The 19,711-nt window shown below is 45.5% G+C and overlaps 1 protein-coding gene across 1 annotated transcript in view; it reads left to right on the top strand.

Annotated features, from left to right (window-relative positions):
- Nucleotides 1-18,677, top strand: part of MTA3 (metastasis associated 1 family member 3) — a 159,872-nt gene extending 141,195 nt beyond the window's left edge. Inside the window, exons 15-16 of the mRNA XM_034659594.1 lie at nucleotides 2,346-2,492; nucleotides 15,017-18,677. Coding sequence (XP_034515485.1) covers nucleotides 2,346-2,492; nucleotides 15,017-15,042 — 173 coding nt within the window. The 3' untranslated portion in view covers nucleotides 15,043-18,677. The remainder of the gene's footprint in view (nucleotides 1-2,345; nucleotides 2,493-15,016) is intronic.
- Nucleotides 18,678-19,711: the final 1,034 nt, after the last annotated feature.

Raw genomic sequence — 19,711 nt, 5'->3', positions numbered from 1 at the left:
TAATGTTTTGATTTAGAGCTTTCTACTTGGCTTATTTTTTTTAATGAGATAAAGCTCATTCTAGGCTAACATTAAAAAAATATTTATAGTTTTGATGTACCAATTAAGATTACTTTGAAAGGGGAACATTTGTATTGCTTTCTGGTTTTTACCATCTTATTTAACTTGGAATTCGCCAAAGATAATGACTCCATATACGTGTTGAAATATCAAATTAAGAAGAGTATTTTTAAAAAGTCGCTAGGCAATAACACTCTTTTTGGTTTCTGCAAAGTTTTAAGATAATTTACAAAATAATCATTCCTAAAATGGTTCCTAATACACCTGGAAGCTATACTGGCATGTTTTTAGTGCTTCTAATATTCTTGCTTTTTCATTTTCTCAGTAGAAGTGAAAGGTGTACTCATAGTTGCATTGAACCTTATTGCTCTGTCAGAAAGATATACAGTTATGAAGTGTTCAGACTCTAGACACACTCAGAAATCAAAGTGTAGCCTTGAACTTGGTATATTATCTGGTCCTCATTGGAGCATCCAAAAGTCAGAAGCTCACAGCTCCCTCTTTGATTTTACTTCGCCTGATTTCCTGTTTTATTTCTCAGGGCCTAAAGGGTTGCTTTGATAGCCCCCACAATATTACCTTGTTATCATAGGCAGGAGCTAGGTAGGTCATGGTGATCAAGTCCTTGAAGTTCGCTACCTGTATTCCTTTGCAGGACCTAATCCTACAAACCCCTTCCCACTGTGCAAGGACAACTCTCTGATCATAAGAAATAGAATATAACATTGCATATCAGTCAGTCTTTCCACGGTTAATAATTGTGTTTTCCTCCTGCTGATAAATTAGTGTGCCTACCTGATAAGCCCAAAGCTGTGCTGTGCTTACTAGCTGAACCACATCCCTACCTAACATGTTTCTGAGTATTTACTATGTATGAGACACTGTGCTAAGTGATTTGGAGGAACACCAAGATGAATGAGACTTTGCCCTCAAAAGTTTTAGTCTAGTGGGGAAGGCACACGGGTAAGGACAATTAAGCAAAGGATTAGCTCTTATAAAAGAATTATAGGTAATATTCTTCGGACACTTGGAAGAAAGAATAGTTATTTCTGATGAGATTTAGGGCAGTCTGCGTGGAGGAAGCAGTATTTTATCTCAACTTTGAATGATGAGTACTATTTAAATAGATAGAAAAATAGGAAAACAGTATTTGTCCCTTTGAGGCCAAGAGAACTTGATGAGCAAAGGCTTTCATGAGTCCAAAGGCAGGTGGTCTGGTTTGGATGGAGCATAGTGTGGAGGCTGTAATGAAAAATGGGGTTGGCAAAGTTTCAGTGCCATGTTAGGGGGAAAAAATCAGCACTATATACTGCTTAGCACTTGATCTGTTCCTAAATTTTGGCAAGTGTAGAATTTTGACCAGACTAAGATACAGTAATTCTAACAATCCTAACAGCCTTTCTTGAATTTCGGGCAATGAGGCTGATATCCTGGCCCTCCCCTGAGGAGACAGGGTGGCTCGTGCACAGGTGGTGACTCCGAATCAGGGAGCAGGTTTAGCTTTGGACGACACATTGCCCAGTAACAGTGATAGACCGAGATCCTTAAATCTAGTTCCTACAGACCAGTTTCTGTCCATCTGCTTTATCCAAAAAGTGCAAGTAATTCCAGACTATGTGGCTGACAACAACATGCTTCACGTAAACACGCACATCCCACGTGCACATCACCTTTTTGTGATCTATCCTCCATTAAAGCTTTTCTTCTACTACATCTTGAGTCTAGAATATGGAGTTTGGTGTCAGGTTTCATCAACATCGAAACGTTCTGGACCTGGGAGTGATTAACCCTGGTCCTATACCCTCCTTGCAGAGCCAGAGGAAGAATGCTATTTTCCAGAAATCTCTCACACCCGAGACATGCTACATACTATGTTTCTGGTTTGGTAGAGCACAGGGTTTTCTCTGAGGCTTCTCCAGATAACCTTTAAATCTCTAAAACCTCAAAGAGTTAGTTGCCTTATTCTCTTAGTAGATCTGTGCTTTCGTGACCTTCCGAAGCACAAGTGGCGTTTCTGTTGTTGTTTTTGTTGCTTGTCCTCCCAACGTGAAGCTCAGAGCTCCAGCTAGCAGAGGAAGAAGCAGCTCGCTTTTGCTAAGTAAAGCCGCGGTAACAGCACTTGAAGCTGATTCATTATGCAAGTCCTTGGGAAAACAGGCTGGCTCCTAAGGAACTGACTCTCAGCTCATTAAGAAGTAAGATGTGTGCCTATTAGGCAATGTAAGTGCACACAGAGATTTTTAATACCATGTTCTGAGTTGAGAAACCTTTTCTCCCCCTGCCAGAGATCCATCCTTCGAAGAAACCTAATGTAATTCGATCTACGCCAAGCCTGCAAACCCCCACTACCAAGCGGATGCTAACCACCCCGAATCACACGTCTCTGAGCATTTTGGGGAAAAGAAACTACAGTCATCACAATGGCCTGGATGGTATGTAAGCCCAGGAATTCTGGGGGCTGATCTCCTAGGCCAGGGCCTCTCTGCCCTTGTCCACTCTGAGCATGTCCTCTGCCCAATCCAAGACATGTAGCAAACAGGTTCTTCTGCCCTCTAATTGAACTGAATGTGTGGTAAGGGGGTAAGAGGGAAGGCTGCCGTGTGCCACAATGAAGACCTTTTGCCAAGTGATACTTCACCACCTCCTCAGAAGGGACCTTTTCGCCCACATGCCCTGTGAGGAGGCTTGTTTGAAGAGGAAGTCTGTATTTATCAGGTTGTCTCTGCTGGGTGATAATGTGCTTGCTGGATGCATGCTCACTGCTCGTTTATGTATTCCTGAGCAGAAGGGATGATTTCACCTTATGTCTGCGGCAATCGTGCTCTCTGGGGGTTCTTCGGTGTTCTGTGGATCATTTTGGATTTGGCGTTTGTCCCCTACTTCTTTCACCTTATAAAAAATTTTTTAATTGCTCGAGTGCTACAAGTCATGAAGGGAATTGCCCGGGTGATGTCTTAAATACAGAAATAATAATTTGTTTGAAATGGAAAAGCTGAGAAATATCACCTCTTATCCAAAGTACTTCCCTTGGGGTTTGGCCACATAATGACTCCTCAGGTGGAATTGAATTATCTTCCCATTTGGACTATAAACACAAGCATAATAAATCATCCAGGCAGTATATATTGTCCAATTCAATAGTCCTGGAATTTGAAGCTGTCTTGATGGTTTAAATGTTGGCATTTATTTACGAGTAAAACTCTCTCCAGGCTTTTCATGTCTTCAGGGCCTTTAAACTCGTTCAGTGACAGTAAATTAGTTTTAATGAGGCCCTAGAGCAGGGATGTGAAATAGACCTTCTAGTAATAGTTTCCCATGGTTGTTTTCCTTCAGTATGACTTTTCATGGTCATGTGATGTCAAAATGAATAAAAAATTGAGGGTGAAGAGTTTAATTTGCATTTATAGGGTATCAGTGTGTTATAGATATGGCTTTCAAGAATTTAGCCACACAGTAGTCCTGCAGAAACACTTCTTTGATAACAAGGACATTGGCCATCCTTGCCACAATATGCCGGATATCTAGACAGTGGAAAACTAAGGACAGATTGTGTCAAAATGTGGAGATTGGATTTCTTCCCAGTTTTTCCTTGCCCACAGCCTGGGGCTTTTCTTTCTTTTCCATGTCATCACCTCCCTGGCCTCTGGAGGTATGTACTGTCCTACTGCAGGAAGCAGAAATTAAGTTCTGGTTCATATGCATACACATACAATATACACTTTAGGGTAGGAAGACTCTTGGTGGTGACTACAGCTGGAAGAGCAGCTCTCTACTATCTTCTTCCACCTGTGCTCTATGGTCACAGTCACTCCAGGCCCTAGTCCTAGCCCCGCATGACAGCTCGCATTTTATCACGGGTACCTGTCTCCTTAGGATTTCTAAGAAATGCCACCTCATAGTGTTCCCTCTCTCGGGCTTCCTTAGGGTTACGTTAACTGAGACCTTCAACCTTGTTGAGGAAAAGACACCCATCTCATTTTCTGAAGAGACTTAACTGTTGAAACATCTTTTTTCTTCAAACACTTTTGTCTTTGCTTTCCCGGTGTGGTATGGAAAGGAAGGCTGATGACATGTACCTTACCTGTGTTACCTCATTTGATTTACATGACAGAAGGTTCTAGAAGGTCAGGGAATTTAACTGTTTTGCATAACATTGTATTTCTATTGCCTAGCACAGTGCCTGGAACTTAGCAGGGACTTAATAAATGTTAATTGAATAAAGGAATGAGACCTAGAGAGGTAAATTAAAGTTTCCAAAGTTAACCAGGTGTAAATGGATTGGGATTTCCACTCAGGTGTGGCTGATTTTAGAGTTTGCTCTTTTAACCGCGGTTATGAAGAAGTTGTGGCTCTCAAATACGGCGTATGAGTCAGCAAAGTAGAAAGCACAGAAATTATTTTAGCTAATCGTAAGAAGTCAATGGGACATGTATTGGAGGACAGAATAGGTGAACAGGAACATGGGGGGCACGGGAAGCCACCGCCATCCCCAAGGCTGGGAGAGCAAAATGAAGAAGTTGGGTTCTTCCTTTTGCTGGAGGCTCAAGGAGGCGAGAGGAGCAAGAACTGAGGCACCTGAGGGAAGGTGCTGCCGGCCTGTTGGTGCTGGCTTCTCTCAGGTGTGACAAGGCTGGTTCCCGGAGCAAGAGGGAAAGCTGGGAACGGAGCAAACATCAGCCGCCATGAGGCTGACGGGAACAGGACGCGCCGCAAGTGCCTTCTCCGACCTCCTGCCTTGCAGGCTCCCTCTAGCACCCCCTGCTGGTGCATCAGGGAGCCGGATGGCAGAGGAGCAGTGTGTTTGCAGGGTCCTAGTCCTAGCATGGCCCAACCTGAGTTTAGATGGATGGATGTGGGGCTGAGAGACAAGTGTAATGCAAACACACATTACAGAACATGTCCCCACTCTTGTATTCCCAGTGGAGCTTTTCGTTGGGATAAAGGGTCTGTTTCTTATTTCCTCGGGATATGGGATCCAGACTAAACCTGAGTTTCCAAGGTGAACTCAAAGTTCTAGAAAAAAATATTAGGCTGATAGTGAGTTTTCATGGTATAGTCAATACCGTCATTTATACAAATTCATGGAAAAGCCTCGCCCTGTGTGATCCAATCATAAAATCAATTAGCATTGCTACTTAATTACCAGCATGTCAGACGAGTACACCAAACAGGATGTTGACGGACAGAACTAATTTAACTGGAAACAAAATCTGATTGTACGGAAATATCCAAGTCTCCCAGCTTTAGGGCTTCCTGTCCCCTTCTCAGTGGCTCGCCCCTTTCACTCAGCCTCTACCTTCAGCTGGAAGTTCATGATGATGGGAAAAGAGGCTCTGGATTTCTGCTGGTAGAAAGGATTTTACCTGACATTTAAAAAACTGATGGCCAGCTTCTTATCATCTTCCTGAAAGTCACTGGCTTTCGTCTGGCCCTGGCCCCTTAAAGGCCCTGGTGGTTGCGAGTCAGCCCTCTGTGTCCTCTGTTAAGTGTAACCCACAGCACCGGGCCACACATACCCCTCTGTGATGACCCTACTGGAATTTAATTTCCAAGGGTGAAAACAGAATCTTCATACGTAAGAGGCCTCATTATTTGGGGTCAGTAATGACAGGAAAAAAGAAATTTCAAAACAGAGACCTACGTGGTCCCTTACCAGTCCCTTACACTTCAGTCTTTCCCGTCAGGCTGTTGGTCCAGTGGTATGCCCATGCTGTCATGTGCTTTCGAAATCCTGTCTCCTTTTCTGACTCACAGATGCTTTGATGACATTTTTATTGCCAGTAAACCAAGCACCTACCACATTTGGCCCATTTGGTTAACTCCACGTGGCTGTGAAGGCCCTGAGATCAGTGGGGATAGAAGAGCGATTACTGGAAAGCCTTTCCATGTCTGAGAGCCGAAAGAGAAGGCAGCAGGGGAAATGGAATTTATCTGTGCCATGGGGGAAAAAGTACCTCCAAGTGTTTGGAATCAGATGGGATTAACCGCTGACTTCTCTGATTACTTCCTGTGTGGCCTCGGTCGATCACTTAGTTTCCTTAAACCTGTTTTCTCTTCTGTAAAGTACAAATTTTATTTGCCTTAATGGAGTTGTGATAATGGTTAAAAATATTTTACCTACTTTATACCACTTGATCTCCCAAACTCTCCATGAGGTAAGTGTCACAACCTGCATTTTAATAATGAAAAAATCCAAGCTCAAAGAGGTTAAGGGATTTGCCTACAGCCACACTGCTAACAACAGCAGAGATGAGATTTAAGCTGCAATCTGGGGTTGTTTCCAGCGGGTGAATAAGGACCCAGATTTGTGTGCTGAGTGCAGCGGGTACCTGGGAGACGCTTATGTCTTCTGTGTATCAAAGGTGGGTGTGTGTTTGGAAATATAGAGAGGAACATAGTAGGTATTTTTCTGTGCTTAGCCTGTGAGTTGTAAGCCACCTTGTCTGATTAAAGCTGTTACTCCATTTCCTGCCTCTGTGAAGCTCTTCTGCCCATATCACACCCCTACTTTTTCTGGAATGGAGAGCCTAAGAACTATATTAGTGTCCAAGAGAGGGGAGAAAAAATAAATAAGAGAGAATTCACAGAATCACCTAAAGTTGAAATGTGTCTAAATTAAATAATACGGTATACCCAGCATTGACTCTGACTCATGGTAGGTATTCATTAAGTGCTAAGATTCTATTGTCCCCTGCCCTTTAAAGAAGAGCTATTACTAAAGTTTCGTTTTGAAAATTGTTAAGATATCAACCAAAGTTTTTGTAGTCATATATGGACTGTATGTAAATAAAATGTCAACACTTTCCTTATAACTACATTTATTTCTTACCTAAAAATACGATTTTCAAAAACTGACTCATGGATTTGCTTGAAAGTAAATGGGTATGTTCCAAAGCGTATTTGCACATTAGAAGGGCCCAGTATCTATAAAGAGACATTGCCTTTGATTAAGTTATTTAAAGGAGTATTGAAGACAGGAAATTAGTTTGATAAAGAGGGCTCATTTAGCTCCCTGGAGGCTCCTGCAATTAGAGACCCTACCACTGAGGGGATGGAACCTTATCATCCTGAGACAGTGGCATCTTTTTCAGAGGAGAGGAGAGGGGCAGATGGGCTGTTCAGGCATCTCCCATCCTGTCCTGACCCCTTAAGAAAATGCCCTCCCCGCCCCAGTCAGCAGGTCTTCCTTCCTGCGGCCCAGGTGCCCAGGGACAGGGTGATCACCTGCTATGTCTCTGTCTTTATCAAATGGGGACCCTAGAGAGCAACTTCTGTCTTGTAGTCATACGACCGAGGGAACATCAATCGGAGGTGTGCTCTTTTCATCTTTCTCTGAGATGATACAGCTTTTGTCCCAGGGGTACTACTGAAGCAGAATTCAGTGTCAGGAAAACCAAAGCAATGGGCTCAGGAGAGAGGTGAGTTTTCAGTGGGACAGAGTCAGGACACCTGAGCCAAGGAAATTGATGAATTGTACGGTAAACTCTTTTTTAATCTGCTTTCTTCTGGCTTATTTCCCTTGGGGTGTATGAATACACTGTAGATCTAATTTTTTTTTTCCTTATTTGTTTTCCACATTGAGTAATATCATTTTTCTGAGTCCCCCATGAAGAGGGTATCCAATGTGGATGCCTCTAAGTACAATATTATGATCTGGGGTGTGAAGACTGTCCTTTGGATGACTTGTTTCTGAATCAGTGATTCAACAGCTCCAACTGTTTGCATCCCATCTCTGAGAAATGGGTGGTGATGAGGTCCATTGTACCAGTGAGAGAGCTCTGGGAATGCATCTGCTCTCTTCACAAATCCCAATAAAAATAGACTGCCAGCAACAGCTGATGGCATTCCTAGGCATGCTTGGGCCCAGGCCGCCTTCTGTCAACATTTTTATATCCTTTCAAAAGACTACAGTTTTTTGTTTTTTTTTTAATCTTCCAAAATATTGTTTGTGGAAGAACATCAAGTGCTCCCAGACTCGCCTCTGATCTTGTCTCAGGATGTAATGTTACCACCCGGTTTCATAGATAAAAGTGCCTTTGAATTTTCTTTTTTTTCCCCCAGTATTTTCTAATGGATCATTATGGCCCCAGGGTTTATTGAACGTAAAATAATTATAGCAGAGTACCTAGTATATCTAGAGAGCTTCAGGACTGCCAAAGCATTATGTGGAGGGCAGTGGACATTCGCTCATACTGCGAAGCCATGGGAGGGTGATGTTGTAGAGAAAAACAGACCCAAATGCATTAGGCATGAGTAATTAACAACTTGGTGTTTTGGAATATTCTGGAAGGATGCCAAATCGGCCAAGCCTGAGACCATTCCTGGGTTTGCTAATATCAATTGCTCCCAGAGAATACTTTTATCCTGTTCCTGAGGGATATACTAGTGTGTGAGCCTACAAGAGGTCTACACATGACACCCTCTGAGCAATAGAAGAGTGACAGAAGTCCATGGTAGTTGCTCAAGGGTCCTCCTCACTAAACTGTCTCTGTTTACCTGCAAGGGACATTAGAGGAAACCTTTTTAGCCAACCTCTCCCAACGTATTCCCATTCTCAGTGACATGTGAAGGGTGAATCTCTGAGAAAGTGAACCTCTAACTTGAGAGCTAGGCCCTGGGTTTTTTGTGGGGAAGGGTAGATGCTTGGGAAAGGAGAGCGAGGAAGACAACAGAGGAAGGGGATAAAGTCCCTGAGAAACAACTCTTCCATTGAAGTGTGACCCATCCATCCAAAGAGCTGGCACATATGTCTGAGAAAGCCATTGGGATATCAGTAGTAGATCATGATGCCCCAGGGAGGTAAAGACCAATCCAGAAACCAAACCAAGTGATTTAGGTATCCTCCTGAGCAGTGTCTTTGGGTCCCAGTATGGAAGTGAGGAGAAGTGTTCTGAATCTGGAGGCCCCCCAGGGCAATGGAAATAGAAAGATTTGTCACAGTCTAGTTGATTCGGGGACCCCCCACTGGGTTCATTTTAAGCTTCCCAACCTTGCTCATTATTATTTTCTTTTCCTGTTTCCTGTTTGTCCTTCCAGATGACTGAGTACTCTCTAAGCTCAGAAAACATCTGAGTTTTAATCTATGCATTTTCCTCCAGTAACCAAATATTTATTTTTATCAACAATTATTTACATATAAATGAATGCAAAAAGTAATTAATGTAAAACTGAGGAGCAAGCTTGAAGGCAACTTTGTTAAATGGAGGTGCGTGAAGAGGATAATCTGAGAAGACTGTTTCCATGACAGTCTGATTGCAGCTTTGCTGAATGCCTACGGGAGCCCCTCCCCAGGGCAGCCAGGGAGCAAGGCCAAGAGTGAGTCTCGGGGAAACAGGGCTGACCACATTTTAGGCATCTGGAATCAGACAGCAGAAGAAAGGGTCAAGATATTGGACATTGGACCTCCTGCACTGGCCCTCCGATTTTATTTTCTCTCCAGTTTTCTTCCTCTGCATCTTTTTGCTCTCTTTTCTGGGAAACTCTCGACTTTATATTCCAACCAGATTTGTCTATTTCTCCCTTTATTCTGTCAATTTTTCCCTCAGTTTTTTGAAATTCTGTTATTGGTTATATATATAATTACAATTTTTATGTCTTTTTTACCTTTTTACCACTGTGAAATGATTCTTTTTAGCTCTGTTAATACTCCTTGGCTTAAAGTCTGTTTTGCCTGATATTAACATGATCACACCAGTTTTCTTTTCTCTCCTGTTCTTTTTAGGGTTATTTTTAAATGATTTTTTCTAGTTTTATTGAACTCAGAATGATTCTTACATAGTATCTCTAAAGCCAGCACCTGTTATTCCAGCAGATTTTTTAAAAACCCTATAAAGCTATTTTCCATTGTCATTTCTTTTTTAAACAGCTTTATTGAGGCATAATTGACATTCAACTACATGTATTTCTTATTTTTAAAAAAAGATTTTATTTATTTATTTATTTATTTATTTATTTTAGAGAGAGAGAGAGAACATGTGCATGCAAGTAGGGGGAGAGGCAGAGGGAGAGGGAAAGACAGAGAATCCCAAACAGACTCCCCTCTGAGTGTGGAGCCTGACATGGGGCTGAATCTCACAACCCACGAGATCATGACCTGGGCTGAAATCATGAGTTGAACACTTAACCAACTGAGGCACCCAGGCACCCCTCAGCTAAAACATACTTAAAATATACAAGTTGTTAAGTTTAACATATGTATGTACCAGGAAACCACCATAATCACTTACCCGTCTGTTATCTACTTAATAAACTTATCCATCACCCTCAAAAATTTCTTGTACCCCTTTATAATCTACCCTCCCACCCACTCCATCTCCCCTGCCTCATCTCAGGTAACCACTGATCTGCTTTTTATCACCACAGATTAGTTTACATTTTCTAGAATTTTATATAAATGGACTCATGTAGTATGTATGCTTTGTCAGTTTGAATAACTTTTAGACATCTTCAAGTTCATTGATTCTTTCTTCTGCAGTATTTTTTTAAGTAAATTCTATGCCCAACATGCAGCTGGAACTCATCACCTCAAGATCAAGAGTTGCATGCTCTACTGACTGAGCCAGGCAGGGCCCCTCTTCTGCAATATTAAATTTGCTATTAATCCCATCTAACAAACTGTTCATTTCAGATTTTGTTTTTTTCAGTTTTAGAATTTCCATTTAGTTCCTTTATATTTCTCCTAAAATATACCATCTTGTTACCCATTATATTCATCTTTTTCATATATTCTTTAACAAACTTATAGTGAATATTTTATATCCGTACCCACAAATTCTAACATTTGAATCATCCATTAGTCATTTTCTACTGACTTTTTTCTTTGGATGGGTTACTCAGTCTGTTAATTCTTTTTTTAAGTGGGCTCCATGCTCAGTGTAGGGCTTAAACTCACAACCCTGAGATCAAGACCTGAGCTGAGATCAAGAGTCAGACGCTTAACCCACTGAGCCATCCAGGTGCCCCTCAGTCTGTTAATTTTTAATGAATACTGGTCAATGTGGATGATAAGTTTTAGGGACTCTGGATTCTGTTATTTTCCTTTGCAGAGTGTTGCATTTTGTTCTAGCAAGCAATTAAATTGGGAGGTCACCTTGATTCTGTGGGGGCTTGTTTTAAAACTTTAATAGGTCTGGTTTATTTCAGTTTTGCTCTTAGTCCCCTGAGATTTCAATGGAAAGACCAAGTTGTTTGCCCAATCCCTCCTACTTGGCGGAACTGAAACTCCAAAATCTGTCTTCCCAGCAGTAGACAACTGCTAAGATTGCTGCTTAGCCTTTTTTAGCTGTTCAGCTGATGTTTCCCAATGGGCTCCTTGGAGTCCCACCTCATAAATGCATAGTTCCAGAATCAACCAGTGATTTGAGAGGAGTGTATATATAGATTTGGCAGCTTCCCTTTCCCTGTCCTCTTACTTTCCAGGATCTCCTCCTATATTGCCAGCTATCAAATCTGGGCTCCCCGTGATTCCTCAGCCCAGCTAGACTGTAGTTTTCTGCTTGAGCCATATTCCTTTTGTACTGCATGGAAGTGCCCACAAAGGAAAAGCCAGTTAGGGGTGGATGTCATTGAATCTCACCTTTTTTTCAAGTATCATATCCCTCCATTTTTTGCCTGATTTTTGGTTGCTCTCCAGAATCTTCAAGCAGTTGTTTTTTTATATATATTTTATCTAGAGTTTATTATTGTTACTGGCTGGAGAGTTAGTCCAATATAAATTAGCCCACCATTATAGAATGCAGAACTCTTCAATCTTTCTATAGGCTCTCTGCCAACTCCCCTTGGTTCTCTCAATTTAAAAAAAACTTTTCTAAGTTTGTTTTTGTTTATTTATTTATGTAATTTCTACATCCAACATGGGGCTTGAACTCATGACCTTCAATCAAGGGTCATATGCTCCTCCAACTGAGCCAGCCAGGTACCCCTCAATTTTATTTATTTTTTTTAATAGCATACTGTTTGTGTTTCAGGGATACTGTATCTTTTCTTACTCTTCTGGAGATATTAATGATAGCGTTTTCTGTTTTTTAAGTTTTCTTCTCTTTCAATAGAAGAATTTTAATTCCTTTCTTTGTTCTTTGTTTTGGTCTCTGACATTTATGTTGGAGGTTTCTCCCTGGTGACCTGTGGTTGTCTACTAATGTTTAAGAGTAGGAGACTCTAATCAGTTTGAAAATTCTGCCCTGCTTGTGGGTGGAGCCTGTAATGCACTTAATGGTATGGCGATCAGGCTGGGCTGTTTGTTAGGTGGCCCAAATGCCACTATTTCCAGATCTTTTCTCATAGGCTGGTCACATTTCCCAGAGAAGATTCTTCCCATCTTTCGTTGTCCATTCAGGCTGCTATAACAGAATGCTGCAGATGGATCACTTATAAACAACAGAGATTTCTTTCTCACAGTTCTAGAGGCTGGGAAGTCCAAGATCAGGATGCTGGTGTAGTTGGGTTCTGGTGAAAGCCCTCTTCCAGGTTTCAGACTGCTGACTTCTCTCTGTGTCCTCACGTGGTGGAAGGGGCTAGGGAGCTCTGTGGGGTCTCTTTACACCCTCATGACCTACTCACTTCCCAAAGGTCTCCCCTCCCAATACCATCACATTGGGCTTTAGGATTTTAAAATAGGAATTCTGTGGGGACACAAACACCAGACCACAGACCAGTCTCTTCCCCCAGAATTTAAGGTTTAGTGGCATGCTTTCTGGGATCTAAATGGGAAGAACGCTGGAGGTCTCACCATCCATTAGGCATATGTTCACTTGATTCCTCAATTTTGGAGTAGCCAGTCCTACCCTCAGATGTGCTTGTTGCCTGGTGTCCCCTAGGACTGAGACCCTCTTTTGGGTCCTCTTCAGAGGACACAAATTCAGACTTGTGGGAGGCAGGCAATCGCCTAGGAGTATGGAGTCAGGAGGGCTTCTAGGGGTCTACCTGCTTCTCAAACAGTGTTCAGCTAATCTCCATGCTTCAGTCTCCCTTCTCCACTGCCAGAAGTCTCTGGTGTTAGTTCCTGAGCCATTTGAAGACCCTTTGGACAAATTGGGTTCTTGGATTTCCTCACTGCCAGCTTCGGGTTTGCCTTTCTTGAGTGTGTAGTCTGTTATCACTCGAGTATCTGCTTTCTAGCCTCCAAAATTCTGATGGTGGTTTCTCCTCTGGGTTTCAGAAGGGAGAACTCAGAATCCAGCAGGTGGATTCAAGAAGGTGGCTTTCATTGCATTAGTTAGCTAGAGTGCAGAATGTCCAAGTTCACGGACATCTCCTCCTGGGGTTCTCTGCTGTGCTGGGGCCTCGGCGTCTGAGCCCTGCATGTGGTGCTTGTTCCTTGCCTCAAGGAAACATGGTGGGGCTGAGGAAGCTCCGAGCAGGGGGGATAAATGCATGGTTTAGTGATAGCCTCACAAGGACGGATGGTAAGCACTGGGATTCTTCAGCCAGGAATGCAGAGTGGTGACTTGTCTCAACTTAAAACCACGGCCAGTGTGAAGAAGGCTGGTGTCAACCTGGATGCTAGAGGGTTGCATTTGAAATGGAAGCAGGTAAGTTTTGTACAAATAAAAAGAAGCACAATTTACCAAAACAGATCAGAAACTTGGGAAACTGTTACAAGTGGCTCTTCTTGCAGATGGCTTAATTCCACAGGGGTTGGACAAAAACAGAGCATCCCCNCCACAGGGGTTGGACAAAAACAGAGCACCCCCCCCCCCTTGCAAAAAAAAAAAAAGAGAGAGAGAGAGAGAGAGAGAGAGAGAGCCTTCTAAGAAATCCTGGAGATTCTGACACATACATAACCCTTCACTTAGACACTGATGAGGACAGTATGCTCTTACTGGGATGGATGGAGAATGGGGCACCTTGGTGTAGTAGGGAAATCTTGGCCTGAATTAAGAAGATCTGGGTTCAAATCCTCAACTTACTCACTATGTGACCCTGAGCAAGTTCCTAACCCTTCTGATGCTCACAAGGTTCAGGTGAAAGTTGTTAAACGATGCGGTTCCATAACCCACAGTAGGTTCAATGAAGCCAAAGTTAGCCTGAGTCCAAAACTGAATTATCTGGGTTTTTATTTAACATGTATTTGCGGAGCCCTATCAAATACCAGGCTGTGTACATATATCTCCCCTATTCTAGAAAGGCTCATGAAGTGAAGGCCCAGCTCTGTTCCATCCTGCAGACCTTCCTCAGGATGGCGGGAGGCTGTGAAGGTGAGCATCCCTGAGTCCTCTCCTGGTTGCAGAGTGTGATGGGAGCCGGGGCACCTGGTCCCATCTCAGCAAACAACCCCCACTTCCCTTCTAGCCACTTTCCTCATCACCAAGCGAAAGGTTTCACAACCTAGTGAGTAATACCAGATGGTAATGATACGCTTTGCCGGCCACTTCTGCTTTTCATTTACTTATTTCTATTGCGAGTCTCTAGATGACCAACTCTGGGAAGGAGAGTTGAAGGTTTTGCGGGGGAGGGAGTGGGGTGGGAATGAGGACTGCTATGATAGAGCGGGTGTTTGAGATTCATTCCTCCTTCAGGAAAATGTGTGCCTAGCCTCTGAGTGCCCACATCACTGTGATTAATTATGGTTACCTGAGATCACGTTGTGTCTCCTCCAGGCCAGTTGTGCTCCCCATTCCTTAGTATCTGGTCAGAGACAGCCCGTGATGTAGGTTTGATAAGCGTATTGGCACCTGCCTGGTATGCCGTACGCCTTGGCAGTGACCACCACACCTGCCCACCCAAAACCTAGCTTTTAAGATACTTCATGTCGTTCACATATTTTCTTGTCCTCAATAAGACTTCCCTTTGGTCCAACCTTAAACTACCCTGTGAGCTTTTATTGAATTAATGCCTGACTGCCTTTCCTTGATGTTTGTGACATTGTGGGTGGGAGGGCTGTCTCTGTCCTGGATCTCACCTTGCCCCCTCTGTCAGAACTGCTTTAACATTGACCCCCATTTCTCTCCTTCCCCAGAACTCACATGCTGCGTGTCGGACTGAGCTATCCCTATTTCATACTATAAGCCAAGACTCGCTACACTGTCCTGCTGATATTCACAGTCGTGCCTGGGAAGGAGGCAGCCCCGTTTCCAGCACATTTCAGTGGGAGACCTACACATGTGCCCCCTGGAGACTTGGTGGGGCAGGGGAAGAAACTGTAGGAGTGCACGTCCCCAAAGCCGCATCTCCACGTGTGAATCAGTGTCACCTCGCTTTCCCCTCAGAGACCTCACTGTCCCACAGCGGGACCTGCCTGAAAATTGAGGGGACAAGGGAGCCCCTCAGCCTCTTCCTTCTTCAGCACTCCGCTCCCAGGCACCGCGGCTCCTCAGGCAGCGGAGCTGCTGAGAGCTCAGAGCTGCTGCTGCCCTGCATGCGTCAGCTCAGCCCTGTTGTTGGCGCCATGATGGTCTACAGGAGGGACATGGCAGCTTTCTGAATGGATTTTTCTTAAGAAAAGTGCCAGTGTTTATGCAGTTCATGATATTGCCCCATCCCTGCCGTTACTGTCACTTGGCTTTTTCTCACTAGTCTTCATCTTTATTTTTTTTTAATGGGGAAGTTTTTCTCTCACCCCTGCATCCTATATTTGGCTCCCCCTTCTCTACCCCTCCTAGATACAGAATTATGAGATTCTGACAAAAAAATAAGAAAATCTTCTTCGGTAAGTCTGTGAACTCTTCATATCATCTGTATTTTATTGTTGGAGAGAGGCTGGTGTTCTACTTGGTTCTGCCTGGTCCCAGATAGCTCCAGCAAAAGCAGGTGTTAAAACTGAGCTGAGCGTGTGTATCACTGTGACAAGCCATTCGCATACTGCCCTATTCCCTGACGGCCAAGTCAGCCGCTGAGCAACTGTAGCCAGGTTAGTCCTTCAGCGAGTCACAAATCACCCAGGTTTATCTTAAACAGACGGAATCTGTTTGGTCTAGGAGGGTGAAATGAGAGAAGTGTGTTTGCAGGTGAGTGTGTATATACGACACCACGAGCCCAGACATTTCTGTGAACACACGTGCCTAGGCCCCAGGAAATGTGCCTGTGACCCAGTTTTCACTGGCTTGGGCTCTTCCTGTCTGCCCTCAGCACCAGTCCTTGCTGGCCCCACAGGCTGGCCATTCTGCAGTTCTGTGCACACAGCTGCAGGGGTAGGAATAACTTAGTGCCCCACGACTCCCCCGAGCAGATACGAGTCTGGCCACTCCACTGCCCTCCATTTGCAGGGATAGGCTGCAGGGCACAGGCTCACAGCACCGTGAAAGAAAACTGGAGCCTGGCCTTCAAGCTGTCCCTGGGGTCTGCAGCTGGATGGCCAAACACCCAGGTTTTTGCAGGATAGAATGACTACAGTCGAGTTGACACTCCCCTGCCCCCCAAGTAGAGTGAGGCATCATTAAAATGACAATGACACCGTAGAGGCCCAGATGCTCAGAGGTTGGGTTCAGCTCAGCAAAGAGAACATGATGGGTGATGGCTGATGGCGATGCCCAGAGTTTGAGCTGCCTTTTCCTTCCCTAGTTTTGCAGCCAGTGTGGCTTCTCTTCTAAGGCGTTGCTTCTCATCTTTGGCTTTTGCGAGGGTGACCTGGAGATGTTCTCACCACTGCCAACTCTTGGAGCTGTTCTGGGTCTTGCTTGGGGCCCCGACGGTGGGCCTGTGTGAGAGGTGCCCAATGAGTGGGGTGGAGGTGACAGGCGTCACCCTAGGGGTTCCCCAGAGAGAAGCCCCCCTCTGAAAATAGGGAGAGGAGGCAATTGGCTCACTGCATCACACACCACATGGTGTGTTCTCTCTAAAGAAAGACAGGGAAAAGCTGTCTCTGTGTCCTGCCCTGGATTTATTGTTGCACATGGACACAGGAGGTGCAATGGCTCCCTGCCCTTCCACGCTCCTCTCCTGACCCATGTGAAATGTGCCTGTTGATTAGAGAAAAGTCTACTTCTGTGACTCTGCTGCCAAGCTTCACTCTTCCTGCGTCTTGGGAGAGGCCCTCCTCACCCAGACCCAGGAGATTTGGAGACTGAGGCCAAGCCCGGTCTGCAGGGAGAAGAGGGAGTCCCCCACCCTAGTTGTAGTTCACATTTAGCTTTGGTAAAAGCGCATCTCGTTTTGAGCCACATGTACCAAGAAAGCTGTTACTTCACCTTGTAGTAAGAACTCCTGGTTCTGCAGCCCCGTCCTCCTACAAAGAGGATGTTGACTAAGATCTTTATGTTCCCACTTCATTTCTGGAAAGTTCCCCAGCATTCTGATTGAACACTCAAGGGAATAGAGAAAAAACACCAAGGAGCCTCTAACGTTTGCCTTGGCCGTTCTGAGAAGTTGGTGCTGAGAGGGTTTCCCTCAGACACTGTTGGGCCCACAGTGTCTCCATTTTGCGGGGGCATGTCACCGTGGTGCAGTGAGCTTGTGGGGTAGATACGCGGGGTCTGTCTGCACGGCCCACGGCGGATGCGCCCGGTGGCACCGTGTTGAGCCTGGTCTGTGCTCCCTTGGACATGCACACAAGCTCGCAAGCCATCTCCCCAGTCTGCCTAACCACCCGTCCACCGCCAGAGATGATGCAAAAGGAGCGCGGACTGGCTTTTAGCCCGCCTCTCACAGCTCTGCTTTGCCCACAGCCGGGTTTCTATCAGTCGGCATCCAGCCAGCGACGCAGAAGCCACTCCCAATATTTAAAACAGGGGTCGTAATCCTGAGAATTACTGAACACAGAAACAAGAAGAGGCCAAACTCAGAGGTGGGGAACAACAACAGGAAACGGCCACCCCCAGAGGCTGGGGGGACACAGGGGAGAGGCCATGTGACCAGAGCATGGGGACCAGGGCCACTGGGAGGAACTGGGGACCACAAAAGTCCTCTCTGGTGGGAGCTGGAGCCTCGAGCAGGCCTGGCTGCTGCCGGAAACACCGCCGCCCTGGGCAGGGGCGGGGAGAAATAGTCTAGCTTCTCCTTTCCTCGTGCCCTACGGGTTCTTCAGGTGTCTCTTGTTAGTTAAACCCAACTGGAGGGGGGGTTCCAGGGACAAGCACGCTGCGGTGGTCAGCCCCCACTGCTGGGGGGGGGTGTGCAGATAGAGGAGCGGGTCTGAGGGCAGGCAGGCAGGCTGGGTCTGCCCGGTGTCACGTCCAGCCTGGCGTTTATGCCCCGTGCTATCCCAGTGAGGGTAGACGCAGGAGCTGCCCCTGTGGGCGTTTTGTAGACTCACTCACCTAGAAAGGAAAATGTGTTTGGAAGGGAGGGGGGTAAAGCCTTTATTCTCAACGATTGTCCCTGTTTTCCTTTGGGGGAATTTACCCATTTAGCAGCCCCACCTCACCATTCCCCTCAGGAAAGCCATGTCCCAGTTTTCTGTCCATCCCTCCCCTCCATTCCTCTGCCCCCAATTTCCGAGTTGCCCTGCCAGAGAACACTAGCCCAGACCATGCGTCCGTGGTCATGAGTGTTTCCCCAGGATAATCCATTCAGAGCGTGATGTTAGTGTGGACTGTCTGTAAGTAGATACCATCTACTAATCAATTTGTATTGTGTTTCCAATAAATTTCTGGAGATCATGTCTGGTTTTATGCTGTCCTTTGCTGGGATGATGGCTCTGCTGTAAGGCTCAGTGTGTGCTCGCCCCAGGCGCCAGCATCAGGTGCTCCTCGTCTTGGGTCCCCTGGCCCCCTGCGTAGCTCACAGGCCAGGCCAGTGAGGCTGATCTTTCCCAGCCACAATCAGACGCCCAGAGACCTAGCCCCAGGGTCTGCGTTTTCTTCTGCGGTCCCATAAGCCACATCCTGAGGACATGGAGGTTTCCTGAAGCTAGGTCACTCCAGGAGGGAGGTGGCCTTGGGCCCTCGTGTCCCCTTGGCCTGGAGGCAGGAGGAGCAACCCTTCCCCATCAACCACTCTTGCACTGCCGTGCCCAGTGCTGGGCCCCATATGAGAACAAGGCTCCCGAGCAGGTGAAGCGGACCCAGGAGCTGCACGTCACACAGATGGAAGTCCAGCACCTTCCCCTCGGGCCTGTAAGTAGAAAAGAAACTTCTGAGTTTTCTTAAAGGGAGAGGGAGCCTGATCCGAGTGCCTGGCATTCTCCACTGTTTCCTGGGTGCCCTGAGTGTTGAAACCTGCTTGGTAGAAATGATTCGCTGTTGTGCATTTTACTGCTTCCCATCTGTTTTACTGCAGTGTAGACTCTGCCTCGGGCGCTGTGCTAGAAGCATTGTAGGTTCACTTGGACCCTTCAGCCCACCTGTGAAGTACGCCTGCTTGAGACCCTTGCTTGCTGGGATTTGGGAGAGAAGTTTTTCACAGAGAGCGGGGGGCGGCGCCTGGGTGGCTCACTTGGTCGAGCGTCTGATTCTTGATTTTGACCCTAGTCATGATCTCACGGTCATGGGATTGAGCTCCGCGTCAGGCTCCACGCTAAGGCATTGAGGCTGCTTGAGAGTCTCTTTCTCCCTCTACCTCTGCTTCTCCCCTCCCTGCTTGTGCGCACTCTCTCTGTCTCTCTCTCTCTCTAAAAATAAATAAATAAAAATAAGAGAGAGAGAGAGACACTGAGTTTCCTTCCAGAGTTTCACTAGAGAAGCAAGACATACACACGCAAGGTTACCGGAGACCAGGAGCCTTGTAATTAAAGCAGCGCCTGTTCTGGCAGGAATTCCGGCATAGAGGGCTCAGTAAG

The sequence above is a fragment of the Ailuropoda melanoleuca genome, chromosome 4 (assembly GCF_002007445.2).
Source record: "Ailuropoda melanoleuca isolate Jingjing chromosome 4, ASM200744v2, whole genome shotgun sequence".
Classification (NCBI taxonomy): domain Eukaryota; kingdom Metazoa; phylum Chordata; class Mammalia; order Carnivora; family Ursidae; genus Ailuropoda; species Ailuropoda melanoleuca.
The sequence above is the reverse complement of the archived record's forward strand: the minus strand, read 5'-3'. Positions and strand labels throughout refer to the sequence as shown.